This window comes from Narcine bancroftii, chromosome 4, assembly GCF_036971445.1.
Source record: "Narcine bancroftii isolate sNarBan1 chromosome 4, sNarBan1.hap1, whole genome shotgun sequence".
Taxonomy (NCBI): Eukaryota; Metazoa; Chordata; class Chondrichthyes; order Torpediniformes; family Narcinidae; genus Narcine; species Narcine bancroftii.
Window position 1 is genome coordinate 203,249,361 of NC_091472.1, and position 20,190 is coordinate 203,269,550.

At 41.6% G+C, this 20,190-nt stretch overlaps 1 protein-coding gene across 4 annotated transcripts in view; it reads right to left on the reverse strand.

Annotated features, from left to right (window-relative positions):
- ppil2 (peptidylprolyl isomerase (cyclophilin)-like 2) overlaps positions 1–20,190 on the reverse strand; it is a 408,077-nt gene that overhangs the window by 347,397 nt on the left and 40,490 nt on the right. For all 4 annotated transcript variants that reach the window (XR_011356343.1, XM_069933672.1, XM_069933670.1 and 1 more), the window contains one exon: positions 8,205–8,256. Coding sequence is in view for 3 of the 4 variants with exons in the window: in XM_069933672.1 (XP_069789773.1) it covers positions 8,205–8,256 (52 nt within the window). In the remaining variant the exon portion in view is untranslated. The remainder of the gene's footprint in view (positions 1–8,204; positions 8,257–20,190) is intronic.

Genomic DNA, 20,190 nt, shown 5'->3' on the forward strand with positions numbered 1-20,190 from the left:
CAGCGCCATCAACATATGAGGAATGCTTGGTCGGCTCTTGGACTGTACTCTATGGAGTAAAGAAGGATGAGGGGGTCCTCAGAGACATTTTGAATATTGAAAGACCTGGACAGAGTTGACGTGACAACATTGTTTCCCATAGTAGAAGAGTCTAGGACAAGGGGTCACAACTTCAGGATAAAAAGGCATCAATTTAAAACAAAAATGCAGAGAAATTTCTTTAGTCAGAGGGTTGTGAGGTTGTCACAGACGGCAGTGGAAGCGAGGTCGTTGAGTGTATTTAAGACAGAGACTGACATTTGATTAGTCAAGGTTATGGGGAGAAGGCCAGGGAGTAGGGCTAAGTGATAAGGATCAGCTTGTAGCAGGACACCAGAGGCTTAATCGAACCGGCTTGGGAGGTTCCGAGTGATATCATTTGAAACGTGCGGGGTTTTAAAAAGCTGCATGCGACTGCTTGAGTAAAATGACTTTTACTGCACTTCCACTCGACTACATCTGATCATTTTCTCATTCTGCATTGCATACTGCGACACAGCTGCTACAAGCTCATGGTTAAATGGCAAAGCAGACCAGATGGGCTGATTGGCCTACATCTGCCCTTATATCTTGCGAACCCAGTGATGATTCTAGTAACTTTAAATTATCATTAGAATGTGCTTTTAAGGTAGTGGAAGTTGATTCATTAGCCCAAGATGTCTGCATCATCAGCTGGAGCATCAATTGTAACTTTAATTTTTTTTAATTTAGACCTGTCCTGTATGCAGTGACAGGCCCTTTTGGCCCACGAGCCCGGGCCACCCAATTGACCTACAACCCTGGTACATTTTGAAAGGTGGTAGGGAACCAGACCCCAGGAAAACTCACAGGGAACGTACATACTCCTTAGAGACAGCATTTGAATCCCAGTCCAGATCACTGGCACCGTAACAGCATTGTGCTGACCACTATGTTAACTGTGCCAATCTTTTAAATATATGTCGGCTGATATATTAAATTGCATTTCATTCTTCAGCTGGCATCAAGAACTGCACACTCCCAATTGGTGCAATAAAGCATATTCTACCTGAAATGATTCTTGGATAATTCCAGTAAGCTGTAGTGGTCTTTAAATGATAGTCCCCTCCTATGCTGTACATCGATATGGGCAGAGTCACTCATGACACAGCTTATAAATGACAGCTCGGAGTAGGGATGAGGTCCCAGTGAGGGAATATAGGGAGTTAGGAAGGAAGCTGAAAAGCAGGACCTCAAGGGTAATAATGTCAGCCAGTGAGATAGGAATAGGAAGTTAATGCAGGTGAATGCGTTGCTGAAGAGTTGGTGCAGGGGACAGGGGTTCAGATTTGTGCATCATCAGGGAAGGTATGACCCACACAAAAAGGACGTGCTGCACCAGAACTGGAGAGGGACCAGTATCCTGGCAGGAAGGTTTACTAGAGCTGTTGTGGAAAGTTTAAACTCATTTGGCCGAGGGGTAGGAACCAGAATGGGAGTGCAGAGAATGGAGCTGAAGGTGGAAAGGATGATGCAACGGGTTGTGGGTTTGTGAGGAAGGGCAGGGAGGGGACAAAGCAGAAATGTAGTCAGTTGGAGGGTTTGAAATTTATGAGGAGTATCAGGAATAAAGGAGATGAACCTAGAGCGAAGAACAGTCCATGGAATTACGATGTTGTGGCCGTTACAGAGACTTGGCTAATTCAAGGACAGGATTGGTTGATGCAGGTACCAGGGTTGAAATGTTTTAAAAGGGATAGGATTGGAGGTAAAAGAGGTGGGTGAGTGGCATTTACTGGTCAGAGATACTATCACAGTTGCAGAAACGGGGGATGCTGTGGAAGGAGTGTCAATCGAGTCGGTGTGGGAGAGGTCAGAAATAGGAACGAAGCAATCACTATATTGGGAGTTGTCTATTGGCCCCCAAATAGCCCTTGGGATCCTTCAGTAGGTGGAATGATGCAGAAATAACAGGGTTGTTGTCATGGGAGACTTCAACTTCGCTAATATTGCCTCCTTACTGCAAATGGGATAGAAGGGGCAGAACTTATCAGGTGTCTCCAAGGATTCCTGACACAGTTTGTCACCAGCCAACTAGAGGGGAGACCATACTGGATCTAGTAATGGGTAATGAACCTGGTCAGGGGACAGATCGCTCAGTAGGGGAGCATTTCGGTGACGGTGACCACAACTCCCTGAGCTTTAGCATAGCTAGGGTCAAGGGTAAAAGCAGGCCAGGGGGTAAAGTGTTTAACTGGGGAAGAGCTCATTTATGATGGTCTGAGGCAGGAACTAGGGAGAGTTAATTTGGATCAGATGCTCTCAGGAGAAAGCAAGTAAAATATGGAGGGTGATTCAGGAACTCGCAGCAGGTTCTGGATACGGTTTGCCCCACTGAGACAGGGAAAAGATGGCAGGAAAAGGCAACCATGGTTGACAAAAATAGGTGTGGAAGCTAGTTAAGGGGAAGCAAAAAACAAAGGGCTCATGTGAATTATATGGTGGCGGGGAAGGAATTTAAGAAAAGATGTACGAAAGTTCGAAGGGGGAATGAGAAGGCCTTGGCAAGTAGCATTGAGGAAAACCTTGTGGCACCCAATTAACCTACAGCCCTGGTACAAATTTGTAGGCCGAAATGGCCTGTTACCATGCTGTATGTCCAAATTAAAATTTAAAAGGTTGGCCACCCCTGCCCTAAGGCATTCTATACATACATGAAGAACAGATGGATGACAAGAGTGAAAGTAGGGGTATTTAAGGACAAAGGAGGCAACATGACCCTGAGGTGGAGGAGATTGGGGAGGTCCTAAATGAATACCTTGCTTCAATATTTACAAGAGAAAAGGACCTTGGTCAAGTTGAGGGCAGAAAGAACAACCCTCCTTGGCCACAGGGGAGATGCTGGAGGTCTGGAGAATGGCAAATGTGTCCTCTTGTCAAAAATCCGGGGAACACATGACAGACTCCCTGGACTAACTATTGGAGAGGATTCTTAAAGACTGGATTTATGAGCATTTGGAGAAGTACAGTCCACTCAAAGATAGTCTGCATGGCTTTATGAGGGGAAGGTCGCACCTCACGAGTCTAATTGAGTTTTTTGAGGAGGTAACAACAGAAATTGATGAAGGTTGACACGAAGGTTGTGGATATTTTTGAAGGTTGACAAAGGATACAGAGTTGGGCAGAAAAGAGGCAGTTGGAGTTCAATCTGGGTAAGTGTGAGGTGATGTATTTTGGAAGGGCAAACCTGAAGGCTGAGTACAGAGTTAATGCTAGGATAGTAGTGTCTAAGAATAGAGGGACCTTGGGGGTCTTAATCCATAGATCTCCCAAAACTGCTCTGCAGTTTGATAGGATAGTGAAGAAGCCTTATCATATACTGGGCTTCATTAGTCAGGGGATTGAGTTCAGGAATTGAGAGGTCATGCTGAACCTCTACAAACCTCTGGTGAGACCACACTTAGAATATTGCGTTAAGTTCTGGTCACAGCATTACAGGAAGGATGTGGAAGCTGTGGAGGGAGTACAGAGGAGATTTACCAAGTTGTTCCCTGGAATGGAAAGAGATGCCTTATTAGGCAAAGGTTTTATCCTTGGAGCAAAGAAGGATGAAGGGAGAGTTAAAAGAGATCTACAAGATTATGAGAGGGATAGATCAGGTAGACAATCAGCACCTTTTTCCCAGGGCAGGAGTAGCAAACACCAGAGGACATCTCTACAAAGTGAAGGGAGGAAAGTTTAGGGGAGACAACAGGAGTAAGTTTTGTTTTGTTTTGAAAAAACAGAGTTGTGGTGCCTGGAATGCATTGCCATGAGTGGTAGTGGAGGCTGGAACAAAAGGGGTATTTCAGAGACTCTTAGACAGGCACGTGTATAAAAGAAAAATAGAGGGTTATGAGATCGGGAGAATTTAGTTTTTGAAGGTAGGTATACCATATATGTCATTGAATAGGACAACTCTGTACAGTTTGACCTCAGAATTTCCACCTTAATTGTTGGTTTTGAGCAATTCCCTTTGTACAAGACAACCCCAAATCTGGCACTTACCGATGACCAGATTTAAAAGCAAACCACAATATTTTAATAACAAATTATAATTGAAAGGTTTAAATTTTATTTGGATATTTTAAAATAAACCTCTGTTGGCTCCTTTAACAGGCCATTTAAAGTGGATGGACCCTGCTGAGACTTCGCAAATAACTGATGGGGCATGAGTAAGATTGTGTCGGAGCCAGAAGGAAGATGGCAGCAGTGTTGAGTCTTTGTCTTCAAGGTAAGAATTTTACCCAAATATGTTATGCCCTGCAATGTATGGGAAAAAGTTTGGAATTCATGGGTCCAGGGAAGGATGGGAAGCGGATCTGGCAGTGAACATATCGGAACAATCTTGGGCTGAATGGTGTAAGGATGGGGTAACTTTGATTATTATTGCGAGGTACAGTTTGGTGCAATATAATTTTCTCCATCAATTAAATTTGATTCCGCAAAGATTGCACAAATCAAAGCCAGAGACATCAGACAGATGTTTCCGATGTGGAATAAAAGGAGGAACATTTTTACACTCCGTATGGGTGTGCGTGAAAGTTAATGTTTTCTGGCAAGAAGTATCGGAAGTGTTAACAAAAATTACTGGAGTCAACTTTCCTGGTAATCCAGAACTATATCTATTGGGGAACTTTGTAGATATCAGTAACCACTTAATTGAGATTCAAATATCGTTTACTAAGATTGCACTGGCCATAGCCCAGAAATGTGTTCCAGTCACATGGAAGTCAGACACGCCAGTTTCTTTGAAAAGATGGATAGCAGAAATTGATAGTTGTATTCCCATGGTAAAGATTACTTATAATTTAAGAAATAAACATGACACATTCCTGAAGACCTGGCAACTGTATTTGAATTATATTGGTGCACAAGTATAATATTGCTGGTGTAAATTCATGATCTGCCCTCGATTTTATATTATAATTTTTATTAATAAAATAGACTGTGAGCTCCGACGGTGGATGGAAAGAATATTGTGTTCAGTTCTGGTCTATCTTATTTAAGTTAAGGAGAAGGGGGAAATGGTGGCGGGGGTGGGGGGGGGGGCGCTGGAATGTTTTTGCTTTGGGATTTTATTTTGATTTTGTTATCAATATGTGTGGAAATTGCATTTTTTTATATATATATATAAAGGAAAAAAGTGGATTTAAATTTTGTATGTAAATGGTATATAAGCTATTTTGCTATATTTATGTAAAGGTTGTATACCTGATACATGCTTGAAAACCAAAAAAAAATTATTTTAAAAAAATTTAGACTCTCTCTGTTTTGGACATTTTAGTGTTTTTTTTTAAGTTTCCGGATCACCCTATACAAGGGCATATACGGTATATGGGTCAGCACAACATCGCTGGCTGAAGGGCCTGCACAGTGCTGTAATGTTCTATGCTCTAAATATAACACTGATAGCAAACTGCGGCTGATCGGGCACCATTCTGTGAGTGCTATTTAAAAATAAATTAACTAAGATAGTATCTTACACCTAATCCTTTAATTGCTCTTTTTGGATCAACTGAGGTAATTGATTTGAAATTAGCTGTGTCTCAATCCCATGTAGTTTCTTTAGCTGCCCTTATTGCTAGGCGATCAACATTGGAAAGATGCTGTCGTTCAATGGTTATGTAACGTGATGGCATGTCTAACTTTAGGGGGAAAAAAATCAGATGTTCCTCTAATGCACGTATTTAAACTTTTCAAGTTTATGGAGTTCTTTTTTTCCATAATCTAAAAGATCATTTAAATCTTGTTTTGTGTGTGTGTGTGTGTGTGCGTGTGTGTGTTTTTTTTAAAAAATGGTATTGAAGTTGTATGTTTTTACCAAATAACCTCAGAAGGGAAGGGGCTAGACTTTGCAAAATGGTATCAATTTTTTTTAAATCTTTTTCAATTCGCCACATTATAACTGATTAAATCACGACTTGATTATTTTCTTTTTTGTTTGATTGTTATGATAGCTAGTTTATATGGAACAGATTTTCTTATTCAGGTGCACAATCCTTTATCCGGAACCCTTGGGCGGGGGGGGGGGGAAGACAGGGAAAGATGGGAAGCGGATCTGGCAGTGAACACATTTCGGAAAGCCAGATTTGTGCTGCCGTATCTACCCCCACCCCCTTCCAGTCGCACTGCCGTCTCTTTCCCCCCCCCCCACCCACCCGACTCGCGCTGCCGGTCTCTTGCCCACCCGACTTGCGCTGCCGGTCTCTTGCCCGCCCGACTCGCACTGCCGATCTCTCCCCCGCCCGACCCGCGCTGCCGGTCTCTCCCCCTCGCCCGCCCGACTCGCACTGCCATCTCTCTCCCCCGCCCGACCCGCGCTGCCGGTCTCTCCCCCTCGCCCGCCCAACTCGCACTACCATCTCTCTCCCCACTTGCCAATTTTTGGAGCTTTCCGGATTTTAGATGCCCGGATAAAGGATTGTGTACCTGTACAAGCCTTTCTGTTGTATATTTCCTTTATCATATTACCTCTTTACATTGAGATAAACATGGCTTCTACTTTTTGGATTGTTACTGTAAAATTTAATAAAAATATTGAAACAGAAATTTACATCTTAATAGAGAGATTGTGGAGAGAATGCTTCCTCATACAAGACAATCTGGAACTAGGGGTCTTGTTCTGGAAATAAGATGGTAACCATTTTAGAGACAGACAAGGCATTTTCTTTCTTTCAGAGGGTTGGGTGTCTTTGGAATACACTTCCTCATACAGCCGGAAGAACAGCCTTTAAATATTTTTTAAGACAAGGTAGATGGTCGATCAGCACAGAGGTGAAAGGTTGATGCAAGCAGATGGAATGCAGAGTTATGCTCAAAATCAAATCAGTCACAACCTTATCAAATGGCACTGAAGACTCCAGAGGCTGAGCGGCCTGCTCCAGATGTGTCCATTACGGGGACACTCTGTGGTAGTGGTGCAATGCAGTGGCTAAACTGATACAAGATAGCACAGCTGAAGCATTCTCCAGCAGTTAGAGTGCAACATTTTTGCTAAACTACAATTAATTTAGTACAGTATCTGGCCTCAGTTTATCTTAATGGTAAGAACATACAGTACATCAGCTCTTTACACACCAGTGTGCAGCACTTGGCAAAGCGTTGTGGGACCTGCTGCACTCAGCCTGTCCTATCAATAAATGCAGAAGGTCATGTGATTGGCCCTCACATGCATTGAGTAACAGCTCCCCAACAAAAAAGAAGTGACAGGCAAAGCCTGATACTTTTGTTTTTTTTAAAGCAACTTGGGAATAGAAGTGTACTTATAACAAGCTCGACCATTGTGAATTTTAAAATCAAGGTGACACTCAACTGGGAGATAATGGGTAAATGGGAGATAATTGAGATTAGGACAGTGGAATTACCTTGGACGAGCTTAGGTTTGTGGAGAGTGGAAGCGACTCCAGAGTATTTTGGAATATTTATCTAGAGGTAACAATGCATTGATGAGAACCAGATGAGCTTAAATGGGAGCATAGTTACTAAAAGGGCCAATTTTAGCAATGGAGAGATATGGTTGCAAGCTCCTTATTGGATCAAGTGTGACAATAAATTCTAAACAATATCTGATTCGATCTCAGAAGGATCTGAGAGAAGGAGTCTGCGGCAATGGGAAAGTGTTTGTAGTCAAATTAATAATAATGACTTTTCCTTTCCAACAATCAGCTGAAGAAAATTCCTGCTTGTCCAGCACTGACTATTGACTAACAGTCTGACCTAATGCTCCTCCCCTTGATTTAAGTGCTCACATACTCTGAAACCAATAAAGATTCCCAAATTACACCAGACAAGAAAACAAGCATGCTTTTAATTTCACTTTTTCTCCATCTCAGCTTTTTTTTTGTCAAATATTGAAGTTACAAATAAATTTTCAGACAACTCCTGAATTAAGAGTGGAATTCTTTATAAAATACTGAGATACAAGTCCTCATGCCAAGTGCAAATAAGGCCATTATATTTCTCATGGAGTTTTCTACAATCCAGTCTTTCCTCTTGCAAGATTTTCCTCCCCCCCCACCCCCATTTTCATTGATTTTATCCACAAAGGTTTTAAAGGTTCCAAACAAACCTTGACTATGTCGATTATATTGGAGGGAAAGGTGCAATATTTTAATGGTAATTATGATATCCCACACAATGAATCCACTTCAGTAAAAGATCATTACCTCACCAGTAGTTGGATGTGTTCCAAATTTCTTGATCCAGGGAATGATACACCTACAACAAAAAAGACAGAACATTTCAGAGGACCCCGACCACCAAGAAACTCATTCACTATTTGAAACTCCGCTGAATGAGCAATGCATTTAATCAACAATCTACATTTCCATCTTTATTCAATCTTCTTCCAACTATTAATATTCAGGTGCAGCTTAGAATGGAAGGAGTACGAAAGGTTAGGATTACTTTTTTTTTTAAATGACAGGAGATTTGGACTGATTAGTGAAGACACAGCACGTATTTAAGGGGCCAACGGTCTCATTCCATGTTGTACATTCATGATTCTATATCTGCTTTAATCTCCCTCCACGTACCTGTCTCAGTTTTTTTCAAATTTAAAATTAAGACACCAGAGACAATTTATAGAATGTGGATTACATCAATGCACTTTTTGGTATCAGAGCCCATCCCTCTCAGCATTGCTACCCTGGTCCTCAGATCCTACCCCTGCCTGAAGTGCACCTGGATGCATTCACCTCGAGCAGTGGTTCTCAAACTTGTTCTTTACACTGACATTACACTTTAAACATTCCCTCTGCCATCAGTGCTCTGTGATTGGTAAGGGATTCTTAAAGTGGTATGTGGATGGGAAGAAAAAGTTTGAAAACCACTGACCTAGATTGAACGTTTCAAAGATAACCTCATAAAACAAAATCTTGAAAATAGAAAATAATGAGACAGCATCCTCCGTGGCAAAATATTCTCTCCTTTTATGATTTGGTCAAATCCTATGCATTTCTGGCAACTATTGTTTTCAGGTATCTGATATTTCCATTTCTACATTTATTAAACTTTGTGTAAAACACCCTTTCTTTCTCCTGTCTGATAATTGATATTTGGGGAAAGGAAGAAATAGTCCAGAACCATTCACTCAAATCAAGTTTTCCCACAGAAGTGCAGAGGGGGTGAAACTGAAAATGCTCAGTATTAACTGGGTTGGTCCTCTCATAAGGGATAGTTCTCTAAGCTGGAGACAAAAATTATTGGAGCTGCTGCAATCTAAAGGAACTGCTGGATGATTTCAACAGGTTGAGCAGCTTCTGGATGGTGAAAGAGAGGAATTGTCGATATTTTAAGACCACAAGACGTAGGAGCAGAAATAGTCTACTCAGCCCATCGAGTCTGTCCCACCAGTCAATTATGAATTGATCCATTTTCCCCACTCACCCCCCAACCTTCTCCCCATAACCTTTGATGCCCTGGCTAATCAAGAATCTATCAATCTCTTCCTTAAATACACCCAATGACCTGGCCTCCACAACCACCTGTAGCAACAAATTCCATAGCAACAAATTCCACAGGTATTCCACCCTCTGGCTTATCAACCCCCACGGGCCAATGGGACCATCCAAGGGGTCAATAAATGCCAGGGGATCAATAACACCAAGGGCTGAGGGGGGTGGGGGGTGAGGGTCATTTTAATATAGCACCTATGGCAGTATCGGCCAAGCTCTCGTGAGAGCGGTGCTTGGTAGCCACCATGTTGTATTTGGTTTCAGCATATAGCGTAGCTGAAGGGGATCAAGAAGATGGAAAGAGGTGAAGTATGTCTAGTGCCGCCACACCCCGCCCAGCACTCCCACCCCCTCCACATTCCTGTCCATCACCGCCCGCCATCTAGCACTGTCCAGCACCGCCACCAACCACTTCCCCAATGCAGCACCTCCACCACCCACCTTCCCCAATCCAGCGCCTCCACCACCCTCCTCCCCAATCCAGCGCCTCCACCACCCCCCAATCCAGCGCCTCCACCACCCCCAATCCAGCGCCTCCACCACCCACCGCCCCCATTCCAGCGCCTCCACCACCCCCCAATCCAGCGCCTCCACCACCCCCAATCCAGCACCTCCACCACCCACCTCCCCCACCATCCACCTCCCACTCCCCAACCCAGCACTTCCACCACCCACCCCCCAATCCAACACCTCCACCACCCAACCCCCATCCAGCACCTCCACCACCCACCCCCCATCCAGCACCTCCACCACCCACCCCCCATCCAATGCCTCCACCACCCACCTCCCCCCAATCCAGCACAGCCACCACAACCCCCTTGCCGAGCGCCACCACCACCACCAGCCACCACCACCACCAACCCCCCCCCCGCTCAACACCAGGATTCCATGCATAGAGGTGATGATGAACCACATAGTCCCTGAAGGGGCCAGGGGTCTAAAAGGTTTGGCTGCTCTGGCTGAAGAAATTCTACCCCATCTCTGTCCTTGCAGATGGACCAATCCTGAAGGTGTGCCCTCTTGGAGGAGTCACGTGACAGAGTAGTGGCCAGTAGGAGAATACCAGCCCTCTCCAGAAAAGAAGAAAAAAAGTGAAGTAAAAGCAAAGCCCTGGATACACAGAACACAACAAATAAAAGATAAAGGTGTGGAGAAAATGGCACCTAAGAAAGAAAAATGAAAAACAACGGGAAAAAAAGAAGGAAAGACACCGGAAGAGTGTCTTACCTGCACGAAAAAGCAGAGACCCGCCGTGGAAAGAGGAGCCCGCTCCCCGAGGTTAGTGGAGACCCCGCAGGGTTGCAACCCACCAACCGTGGGACTGCAAAAATGGCTCACTGAGCCAAACAGAGGTGCGCATGCATGATGCGCACGACAAGGAGAACACCGACAGGAGGGGGGACCAGCTGTGGAGTGAAATTCCACAGCACAAACAGCTGAGAGATGCCCGACAGCAGGGCTCCCAGCTGGAAGATAAAGAAAGCAATGGGAAAGGGAGGGGTGAGAAAGAATAAAGGAACCAAGAGACACAACAGATACAGCCCAGAAGAGGACCAACATCAAGAAACCATGAAAAAAATATCCAACACACTGAGATAAGCAGCTCAACAAGAAAGTCAGAAGAGACACAGATACAAGGAAGAGAAATAGAAGACACAAACCCAAGAGCAAACACAGAAGAAGAAGAAGACCAAGCTCTGCACAGAGGAATAGGAGGTAAAATTAATGGACAGTACACAGATTTTTTAAAAATTTCAAGAACAAATGAAAGCATTAAAAGAATGGTTGACACTAGAATTTAGTGAAATAAAAAGAAAAATGAAAAGAACAGAAAAAGTGAGTAGAATATAGCTGGTCATAACAGATGTAGGGAAAGGATTAGAAAATGTGGAAGAACGTGTAATGGCAGTAGAAATGGAAGTGAATGACTTAAAAAGAAAATTGGAAGAAAGTGACAAAAAAGTTAAAGAAACAGGAGTTTTTAGCTCAGAAGATGGATATAATGGAAAACTATAGTAGGCGATTCAGAGCCAGCTCTTCAGCGCTTGACATCCTGTTTCGCGGAAACTGCCAAAATGTTTGGCCTGGAAGTCAGCCTGAAGAAAACGGAGGTCCTCCATCAGCCAGCTCCCCACCATGACTACCAGCCCCCCCACATCTCCATCGGGCACACAAAACTCAAAACGGTCAACCAGTTGACCTATCTCGGCTGCACCATTTCATCAGATGCAAGGATCAACAACGAGATAGACAACAGACTCGCCAAGGCAAATAGCGCCTTTGGAAGACTACACAAAGGAGTCTGGAAAAACAACCAACTGAAAAACCTCACAAAGATAAGCGTATACAGAGCCGTTGTCATACCCACACTCCTGTTCGGCTCCGAATCATGGGTCCTCTACCGGCATCACCTACGGCTCCTAGAATGCTTCCACCAGCGTTGTCTCCGCTCCATCCTCAACATTCATTGGAGTGCCTTCATCCCTAACATCGAAGTACTCGAGATGGCAGAGGCCGACAGCATCGAGTCCACGCTGCCGAAGATCCAGCTGCGCTGGGTGGGTCACGTCTCCAGAATGGAGGACCATCGCCTTCCCAAGATCGTGTTATATGGCGAGCTCTCCACTGGCCACCGTGACAGAGGTGCACCAAAGAAGAGGTACAAGGACTGCCTAAAGAAATCTCTTGGAGCCTGCCACATTGACCACCGCCAGTGGGCTGATATCGCCTCAAACCGTACATCTTGGCGCCTCACAGTTCGGCGGGCAGCAACCTCCTTTGAAGAAGACCGCAGAGCCCACCTCACTGACAAAAGACAAAGGAGGAAAAACCCAACACCCAACCCCAACCAACCAATTTTCCCCTGCAACCGCTGCAACCGTGTCTGCCTGTCCCGCGTCGGACTTGTCAGCCACAAATGAGCCTGCAGCTGAGGTGGACATTTACCCCCTCCATAAATCTTCGTCCGCGAACCCAAGCCAAAGAATAGTAGGCGAAACAATATAAAGATAGTGGGCCTTAAGGAAGATGAAGAAGGCAAAGATATGAAAGAATTTATAAAAGAATGGATCCCAAAAGTCCTGGGAATGCCAGAAATGCAGGAAGGAATGGAAATAGAAAGGGCACACAGAACATTAGCCCCGAAACCACAGTCACAACAAAAACCAAGATCCGTTTTAGTAAAATTTCTGAGATACACGACAAGAGAAAATATATCGGAGAAGGCAATGAATAAAATTAGAGAAGACAAAAAACCATTGGAATACAAAGGTCAAAAAAAATTTTTCTACCCAGACATAAGTTTTGAGCTCCTAAAGAAGAGGAAGGAGTTTAATGCAGCAAAATCGATCCTAATGAAAAGAAGCTATAAATTTATGTTAAGATATCCAGCGATGCTTAAAATAGTTATCCCAGGGGAGCAAAACAGACTGTTGACGGATCCGGAGAAAGCACGAGAATTTGCAGAACACCTGCAAGACAGAAAGAGAGATTAAGAGATGTAACAAGAACAAAGAACGACGACAAACTACATATAAAGATGTAAAAATAATGTATAAGTAAGAACTAAAGGAGGGAAGAAAAGGGAAGTAAGGGAGAAGGGGGAAAAAAAGAAAAAAGAAAAAGAGAAGAAAAGAGGGGGAGCTTTATTGTAATGTGAAGATAAAAGTCTTTTCTGGAGGGGGTTGGGTGCGAGAGAATAACAGTCACTGCGAAATCAGTTGACACTTGTGAACGGGATCGCAGTCCAAATGGAGAGGGGAGTTGTGGTTGCCCAGCAAGGGACAAGGACTCAGAGAGGGGGGGACACACTTAGGGTTAAGGGAATTTTAGATGTGGGAGTGGTTGAAGTATTTTATGTTTTAGAAGTGTTGTCATACAGTGAGTTCAAAAAAAGAAAACTGAGAAATGAAAATGGGGAAAAGGGGAAAGGTGGTGGTGAGGAAGCGGAAATGAGATGTAAACAGAGTATGAGATGGCCATGTTGAACTATATGACTATAAATATTAATGGAATAGATAACTAAATCAAAAGGGAGAGGCTATTAAATTTCCTGAAAAAAGAAAAAATAGACATAGCATTTGTGCAGGAAACGCATCTAACTGAAGTGGAACATAATAAATTAAGGAGAGACTGGATAGGGCACGTAGCAGCAGCATCATATAATTCAAAAGCCAGAGGTGTAGCTATATTAATCAATAAAAATGTACAAATCAAAATAGAGGAGGAAATAATGGATCCAGCAGGGAGGTATGTAATGAGAAAATGTCAGATATATTCAGAATGCTGGAATTTGTTCAATATATATGCACCTAATGAAGAGGATCAAAAGTTTATGCAAGATATTTTTTTGAAGATTGTAGATACGCAGGGGAATACATTGATAGGAGGGAACTTTAACCTTAATTTGGATTCAAAGATGGATAAAACTGGACAAAAGACTAGCAGAAAGAACAAAGTAGCTAAATTCATGGTTAAGTCAATGCAGGAAATGCAACTTTTGGATAAATGGAGGAGACAACACCCAAAGGAGAAGGAATACTCATATTATTCAAGTAGACATAAAACATACTCAAGGATTGACCTGTTCCTGTTGTCAGCCCATATCCAAAGGAGAGTTAAGAAAATGGAATATAAAGCTAGATTGTTATCTGATCACTCACCCCTGTTATTTGCAACAGAACTGGAGGACATCCCACCAAGAACATATAGATGGAGATTAAACTCCATGCTACTTAAAAGACAGGATTTTAGAGAATTTATTGAGTGCCAAATTAAAATGTACTTTGAAATAAATACGGAATCAGTGAAAGACAAATTTATATTATGGGATGCAATGAAAGCCTTCATCAGAGGGCAGATAATAAGTTATGTAATTAAGATGAAAAAGGATACAATCGGGAAATAAAATAGCTGGAAAGGGAAATAGCAAGTATAGAAAAAGAACTAGCAACAAGGGAAGATACAACAAAAAGAAGAGAATTTAATTAAATAAATTAAAATATGAAACACTACAAACATATAAGATGGAGAAGAACATAATGAAAATAAAGCAGAAGTATTATGAGCTAGGAGCAAAAAAATGCACAAAATACTAGCTTGGCAGCTTAAAACAGAACAAGCTAAAAGAACGATATTGGCATCAAGGAAAAAGGCCAAACAAATTACATATAACCCAAAAGAGATCAATGAAAACTTCAAGGAATTCTACAAGCAATTATACCGAACTGAGAACGAAGGGAAAGAAGACAAAATAGATGAGTTTCTAGCTAAAATTGAACTACCGAAATTGCAAGAAGAGCAAAACAAATTGATAAAACAATTTGAAATAGAGGAAATACAAGATATATTAAAAAAGCTACCGAACAATAAAACGCCTGGGGAGGACGGACTCCCAATAGAATTCTATAAAACATTTAAAGAGTTACTAATTCCTTCTCTCCTGAAAGTAATGAACCAGATAGAAGAAACACAAACTTGCCAGATTCATGTAAAACAGCAATAATTACATTAATACCAAAGATGGGGAAAGATCTACTAACACCAGCATCGTATAGACCAATATCTCTACTTAACTCAGATTATAAGATAATAGCAAAACTATTAGCAAACAGATTGGCCGACTGTGTACCAAAAATAGTAAAATTAGGTCAAACTGGATTTATTAAGAAAAGACGAACAACGGACAATGTCTGTAAGTTCATTAACTTAATCCATGCACTACAAGGAAATAAGAAGCCAACAGTGGTTGTTGCTTTAGACGCAGAGAAAGCCTTTGACAGGGTAGAATGGAATTATTTATTCAAAGTATTACAGAGGTTCAACCTACCAGAGAAATATATTAATTGGATTAAAGCATTATACAAGGGTCCAATGGCGAAGGTGACAGTAAATGGATATATATCGAACAAATTTAAATTAAGTAGGTCAACTAGGCAGGGATGTCTGTTTGCTTTAGCAATAGAACCCTTGGCAGAACTGCTAAGAACAGAAAATAAAATAAGAGGGATAAAAATAAAAGAGAAGGAATATAAAATCAGTCTATTTGCAGATGACATCATAGTATACTTAACAGAACCAGAATTATCAATAAAAGAATTACATAAAAAATTGAAGGAATATGGAGAAATATCGGGAAACACGATCAATGCAAATAAAAGTGAAGCAATGCCAATGAATAATGTGGATTACAAGTTTAAAAAAGAATCACCATTTAAATGGCAAACACAAGCAATCCGATACCTAGGTATTAGACTAGATAATAATCTAGGCCATCTATACAAACTAAATTATCAGCCATTAATGAAGAAATTACAAGATGACATAGAACATTGGAAAGATTTACCACTAACACTGATAGGAAGGGTAAATTGCATTAAAATTAATATCTTCCCAAGGATACAATACCTATTTCAATCGTTACCAATTCCCTTAACAGAGAAATTCTTCAATGAGCTAAAGAAAATAATAAGGAAATTCTTATGGAAAGGGGGGGAAACCGAGGATAGTGTTAGATTATTTAACAGAATGGTACAAACAAGGTGGTTTGCAGCTACCAAACTTATTATAGAGCAGCACATTAAGATATCTATCAGATTTTTATCAAACAAGGGAAAAACCAGATTGGACCAGATTAGAGCGAGATAAAATAGGGGAGAAGGTACCAGAACATATACTTTATAAGTGGGATGAAAAACTGGTGCAATATAGAAGTTCATCAGTACTGCACCATCTGCTCAACATTTGGAAGAAGATTCACATAGAAAGGAAAAAACAAATTACCAACTACCAAAATTATTACTGATGCAAAATCAACTATTCCCTTTCACAATAGATTACCTTTCCTTTAGAGAATGGGAGAGAAAAGGGATTAAAAGAATAGAAAATTGTTTTTTGGGAAATAATTTATTATCTTTTGAACAAATGAAGTACAAATATGGTATAATTCACGGTACAATGTTTGCATACCACCAACTGAAAACCTACTTAAAGGACAAATTGGGAAGCAGACTGAGATTACCAGAAGGAAGCAGCTTTGAATATGTGATTACAGACACAATGATAATTAAAAGATTTATAACACACATGTACATCAAGCTGCAAGAGAAAGGAAATGATGAAATAAGCTATAAACCCAAACAAAAGTGGGTAAAAGATCTAAACATAAAGATAAAAAATGAAATATGGGAAAAGCTATGCTCCGGAACTATGAAATATAATAAATACGAGGTTACGTATGATACAATATAATTGGTTACACAGGCTATATATCATTCCCCAAAAGTTAAATAAATGGGATCCAACATTATTAGATAGCTGTAAAAAGGAAACGGGAACAACAGTACATGCAGTTTGGGCATGTGAGAAAGTGAAAAAGTTTTGGGAAGATCTAAATCAGATAAAATCACAAAAAGCAACATCCCAAAAAATCCAGAGATCTTTCTTCTAAGCAATATAAGTAAAGAATTAGGCCTCAAACTGGATGAAGCACAAAAAATACTTATTTTGATAGCCTTAGCTGTAGCAAAAAAATGTATAATGTCAACTTGGAAATCGGAAGAGAGCCTGAGAGTACAGCAATGGTACATAGAAATGAATAAATGTATTCCATTGGAAAAAATAACGTACAATTTAAAAAATAAAGTCACATTATTTAAACAAATTTGGGAGCCGTACATGGAACATAACAGAGAGGGCTTGCCTCAGGCCTCCACCCCCTAAAATGACAGAATGAGAAGAAGACGAAATGAACTGACCCAGTGTGTAAAAGTAGATGATACAATTTTCTTGTTTATTTTCATTGTGTGTTGACATTGTTTAATGGGTTTAATGTATTGTATATGTTGAACATTTAATGGGTTTGGAGGGGGTTGGGAAGGAGGGAGGGAAGGGAGGGGAAAAAAAGGGGAGAAAATGACACTGTGTATATTCAAGAGGGAAATGTTTGTGTGTATTTTGATTAATATGGTTCATAGTGTGAAAAATAAAAAAATTTTAAAAGTTGTGCACTCTTGCCCTAGACTCTCCCACCGTGGGAAACTACCTTTCTACACCTACTCTGCCCGCACCTTTCAACATTCGAAATGTTTCAGTGAGATCTCCCATCGTTCTACTGAGCAAGAGCTGTCTCAATGATAACCCTTTCATTCCCTGAATCATCCTTATGAACCTCCTCTGAACCCTCCCCAATGTCACCCCAAACTGCTCACTATATTCCAAGTGAGGTCTCACCAATGGCTTTTAAAGCTAACATCACATCCCTGCTCTTATACTCTATTCCTCTTGAAATGAACGCCAGCCTTGCGTTTGCCTTCTTCACCGCTGACTCAACATGCAAGTTTACCCTCAGACTATTCTCAATGGGGGCTCCCAGGTCCATTTGTATCTGGGTACTTCAAATTTCCTCGCATTTAGAAAACAGTCTGCCCATTTGCTTTGAGTCGAGATCCTGCACCAGGACTGGAGGGGGAAGGTAACCAGTAAAAAAGGAGGGGGGGGGAGGGAGAAAATGAGACAAGGGCAAGCAAATAGGCCATGGAGGGGTGAATGATGATGGTGTGGAAATGGAACTCACTCTCCTACAACTGTCTCCATCTTGACCCACAATGGATCCCTCGACATTTTTCCCCATCATCCCTCCGTTGCCATCCACCCCTTGCCAGCTGGGCTCCATTTGTCAATCATTTTCACCCCTCCTTGATGCCCCTATGATCTTCTTGGCCCCACGTCCCATCCCCACCCCCTCACCTCTTCATACCGGTCATCTCCTTTCTCTATCGTCAGACCTGATGCGGCGTCTCATGCCAAACAGTTGAAAATTCCTTCCTCACCACCCTGCACCCAAGCAGATGCTGCTCATCTTGCTGAGTCCCTCCCACAGTTTGTAATTCTTTAATCACTCAATTGCTTAGAATTTTATCTATTTCTATGCAATCTTTCACTAATATACTCTTTCCTAATCTTGTTGTATGCCTTTTATATTCTCCCCCATGTGGCTTTTTGCTGAAGTAACAATTTCCATCAACGACTAAGCAAATAATTAGATATACTCGCATCAAATGGTATCTCACCAATTCTGCTCGTGTGCCCTAAGCACAGAGCTTGCTTATTCTTAATTTCCACCCATATTATTAGCAAGCTTGAAAGTTCTGCATGCAGCTGAACCAACCCTTCCCTTGTGCCATTTTGCAATGCACCTTTCATAATTAAGTCCAAGCTGCTGTTTGTAAACCAGTTGTACATTGCCAATCTTGTCAAATGATCTTTGAAAAATAATAGTAACTGTCATTGCATTTTCAAATTGGGCCTCAGAGTTAAAGTACGATCTTCCCTGTCTAAAACACGCCGTCTTTAATTAACTCAGTGCCTCTCCACACGTTCACTTCGGTAGGGTTAAGTTTGAAATATCGCAATCCTACTAAACTCCAGCAGAGGGCACTGCACCATCACTTCTCAATGATTCTTATTTGAAGATATTTTGATTTTAATACACTCCAGGAGGCTTTAGCTAAATTAAAATGCATAATGACAAGTTTGTACCCATTTTAAAAATTTGCATTTATCCAGCCTGTCCAATCAATTTATTGCAGGATGGAAAACACAAGTCTGCAGACACCGTGGTTGAAGTAAAAACACAAAGCTGGAGAAACAGTGTTCTTTAAAGAGCAAAGATAAAGATACATAACCGATGTTTCGGGCTTGAGGATGGAAAAATGTTTCCAGGTGTCAGAATAAAAGAGCAAGGGGGAAGGCAGGGTCACAAAGGCAGGAGATAATAGGTGAAGAAGGGAGAAACAACACCTGATTTTCCATCTGGCCACTCTCCAGCCGCATGGCATTAACATTGACTTTTCTGGTTTCTGCTAGCCTGCTCTCCTTTCCCCCTCCCTTCCCTCCCCCTGTCAGCTCTCTGCCCCCTTTCCTCTCTATTCACCCAGCCATCCCTCCTCCCCTTGCTTGCAGCTGTCCCTTCCCTCCCTCCTCCACCCATTACTTCCTGCCTTGTGACCACGCCTATTTTATCCATTTTATTCGGATCCCTGCCGACATTTTTCCATCCCTTGATGAAGGGCTCAAGCCCGAAATGTCGATTATGTTTCTTTATCTTTGCTACATAATGGACACTGTTTGATCTGCTGAGTTTCTCCAACTTTGTGTTTTTTTTCTTTAATTTATTGCATGTATGGTCAATCAGAATGAGCAATTGTGTGACTTCTCTTCCCAGCCCACACATAGTCAAGATCAATACGATTTTCTTGTTAAACAGGCAAATTCAGCCCTAGCCATTTCTAGGGTGTGTGATTTTTAACAGCGATAGCACTTCAACAAGTGAGCAACGATTCAGTGTTGCTTTCAGAATTCCAAAACAGCCAAAACCATAAACTTCTCTAATCATAATGCAGAGTTCGGGTAAAGCTCCAAACGAGAAAAGTTCGCATCACTCTCTGTACAGAAGCAGTTCAACATTTCTAAGATTTTCTAGTGTTCATTTAGCACTGCCCTCTTTATTACTACATTGCACCAATGCAGCCTGAGAATTGTGAGCTGAATATTGAACAAGATATATTTGCAGATGATCCCAATTAAAGGGAAGAAAAGAAATTAAATCTAGTTGTTAGCAAATGTTGAGAAAAAAAGTCTCTTCTATTGGGAATCACACTGACATTAAGCAACGATTTTTCTTTAAACAAATTCTTAG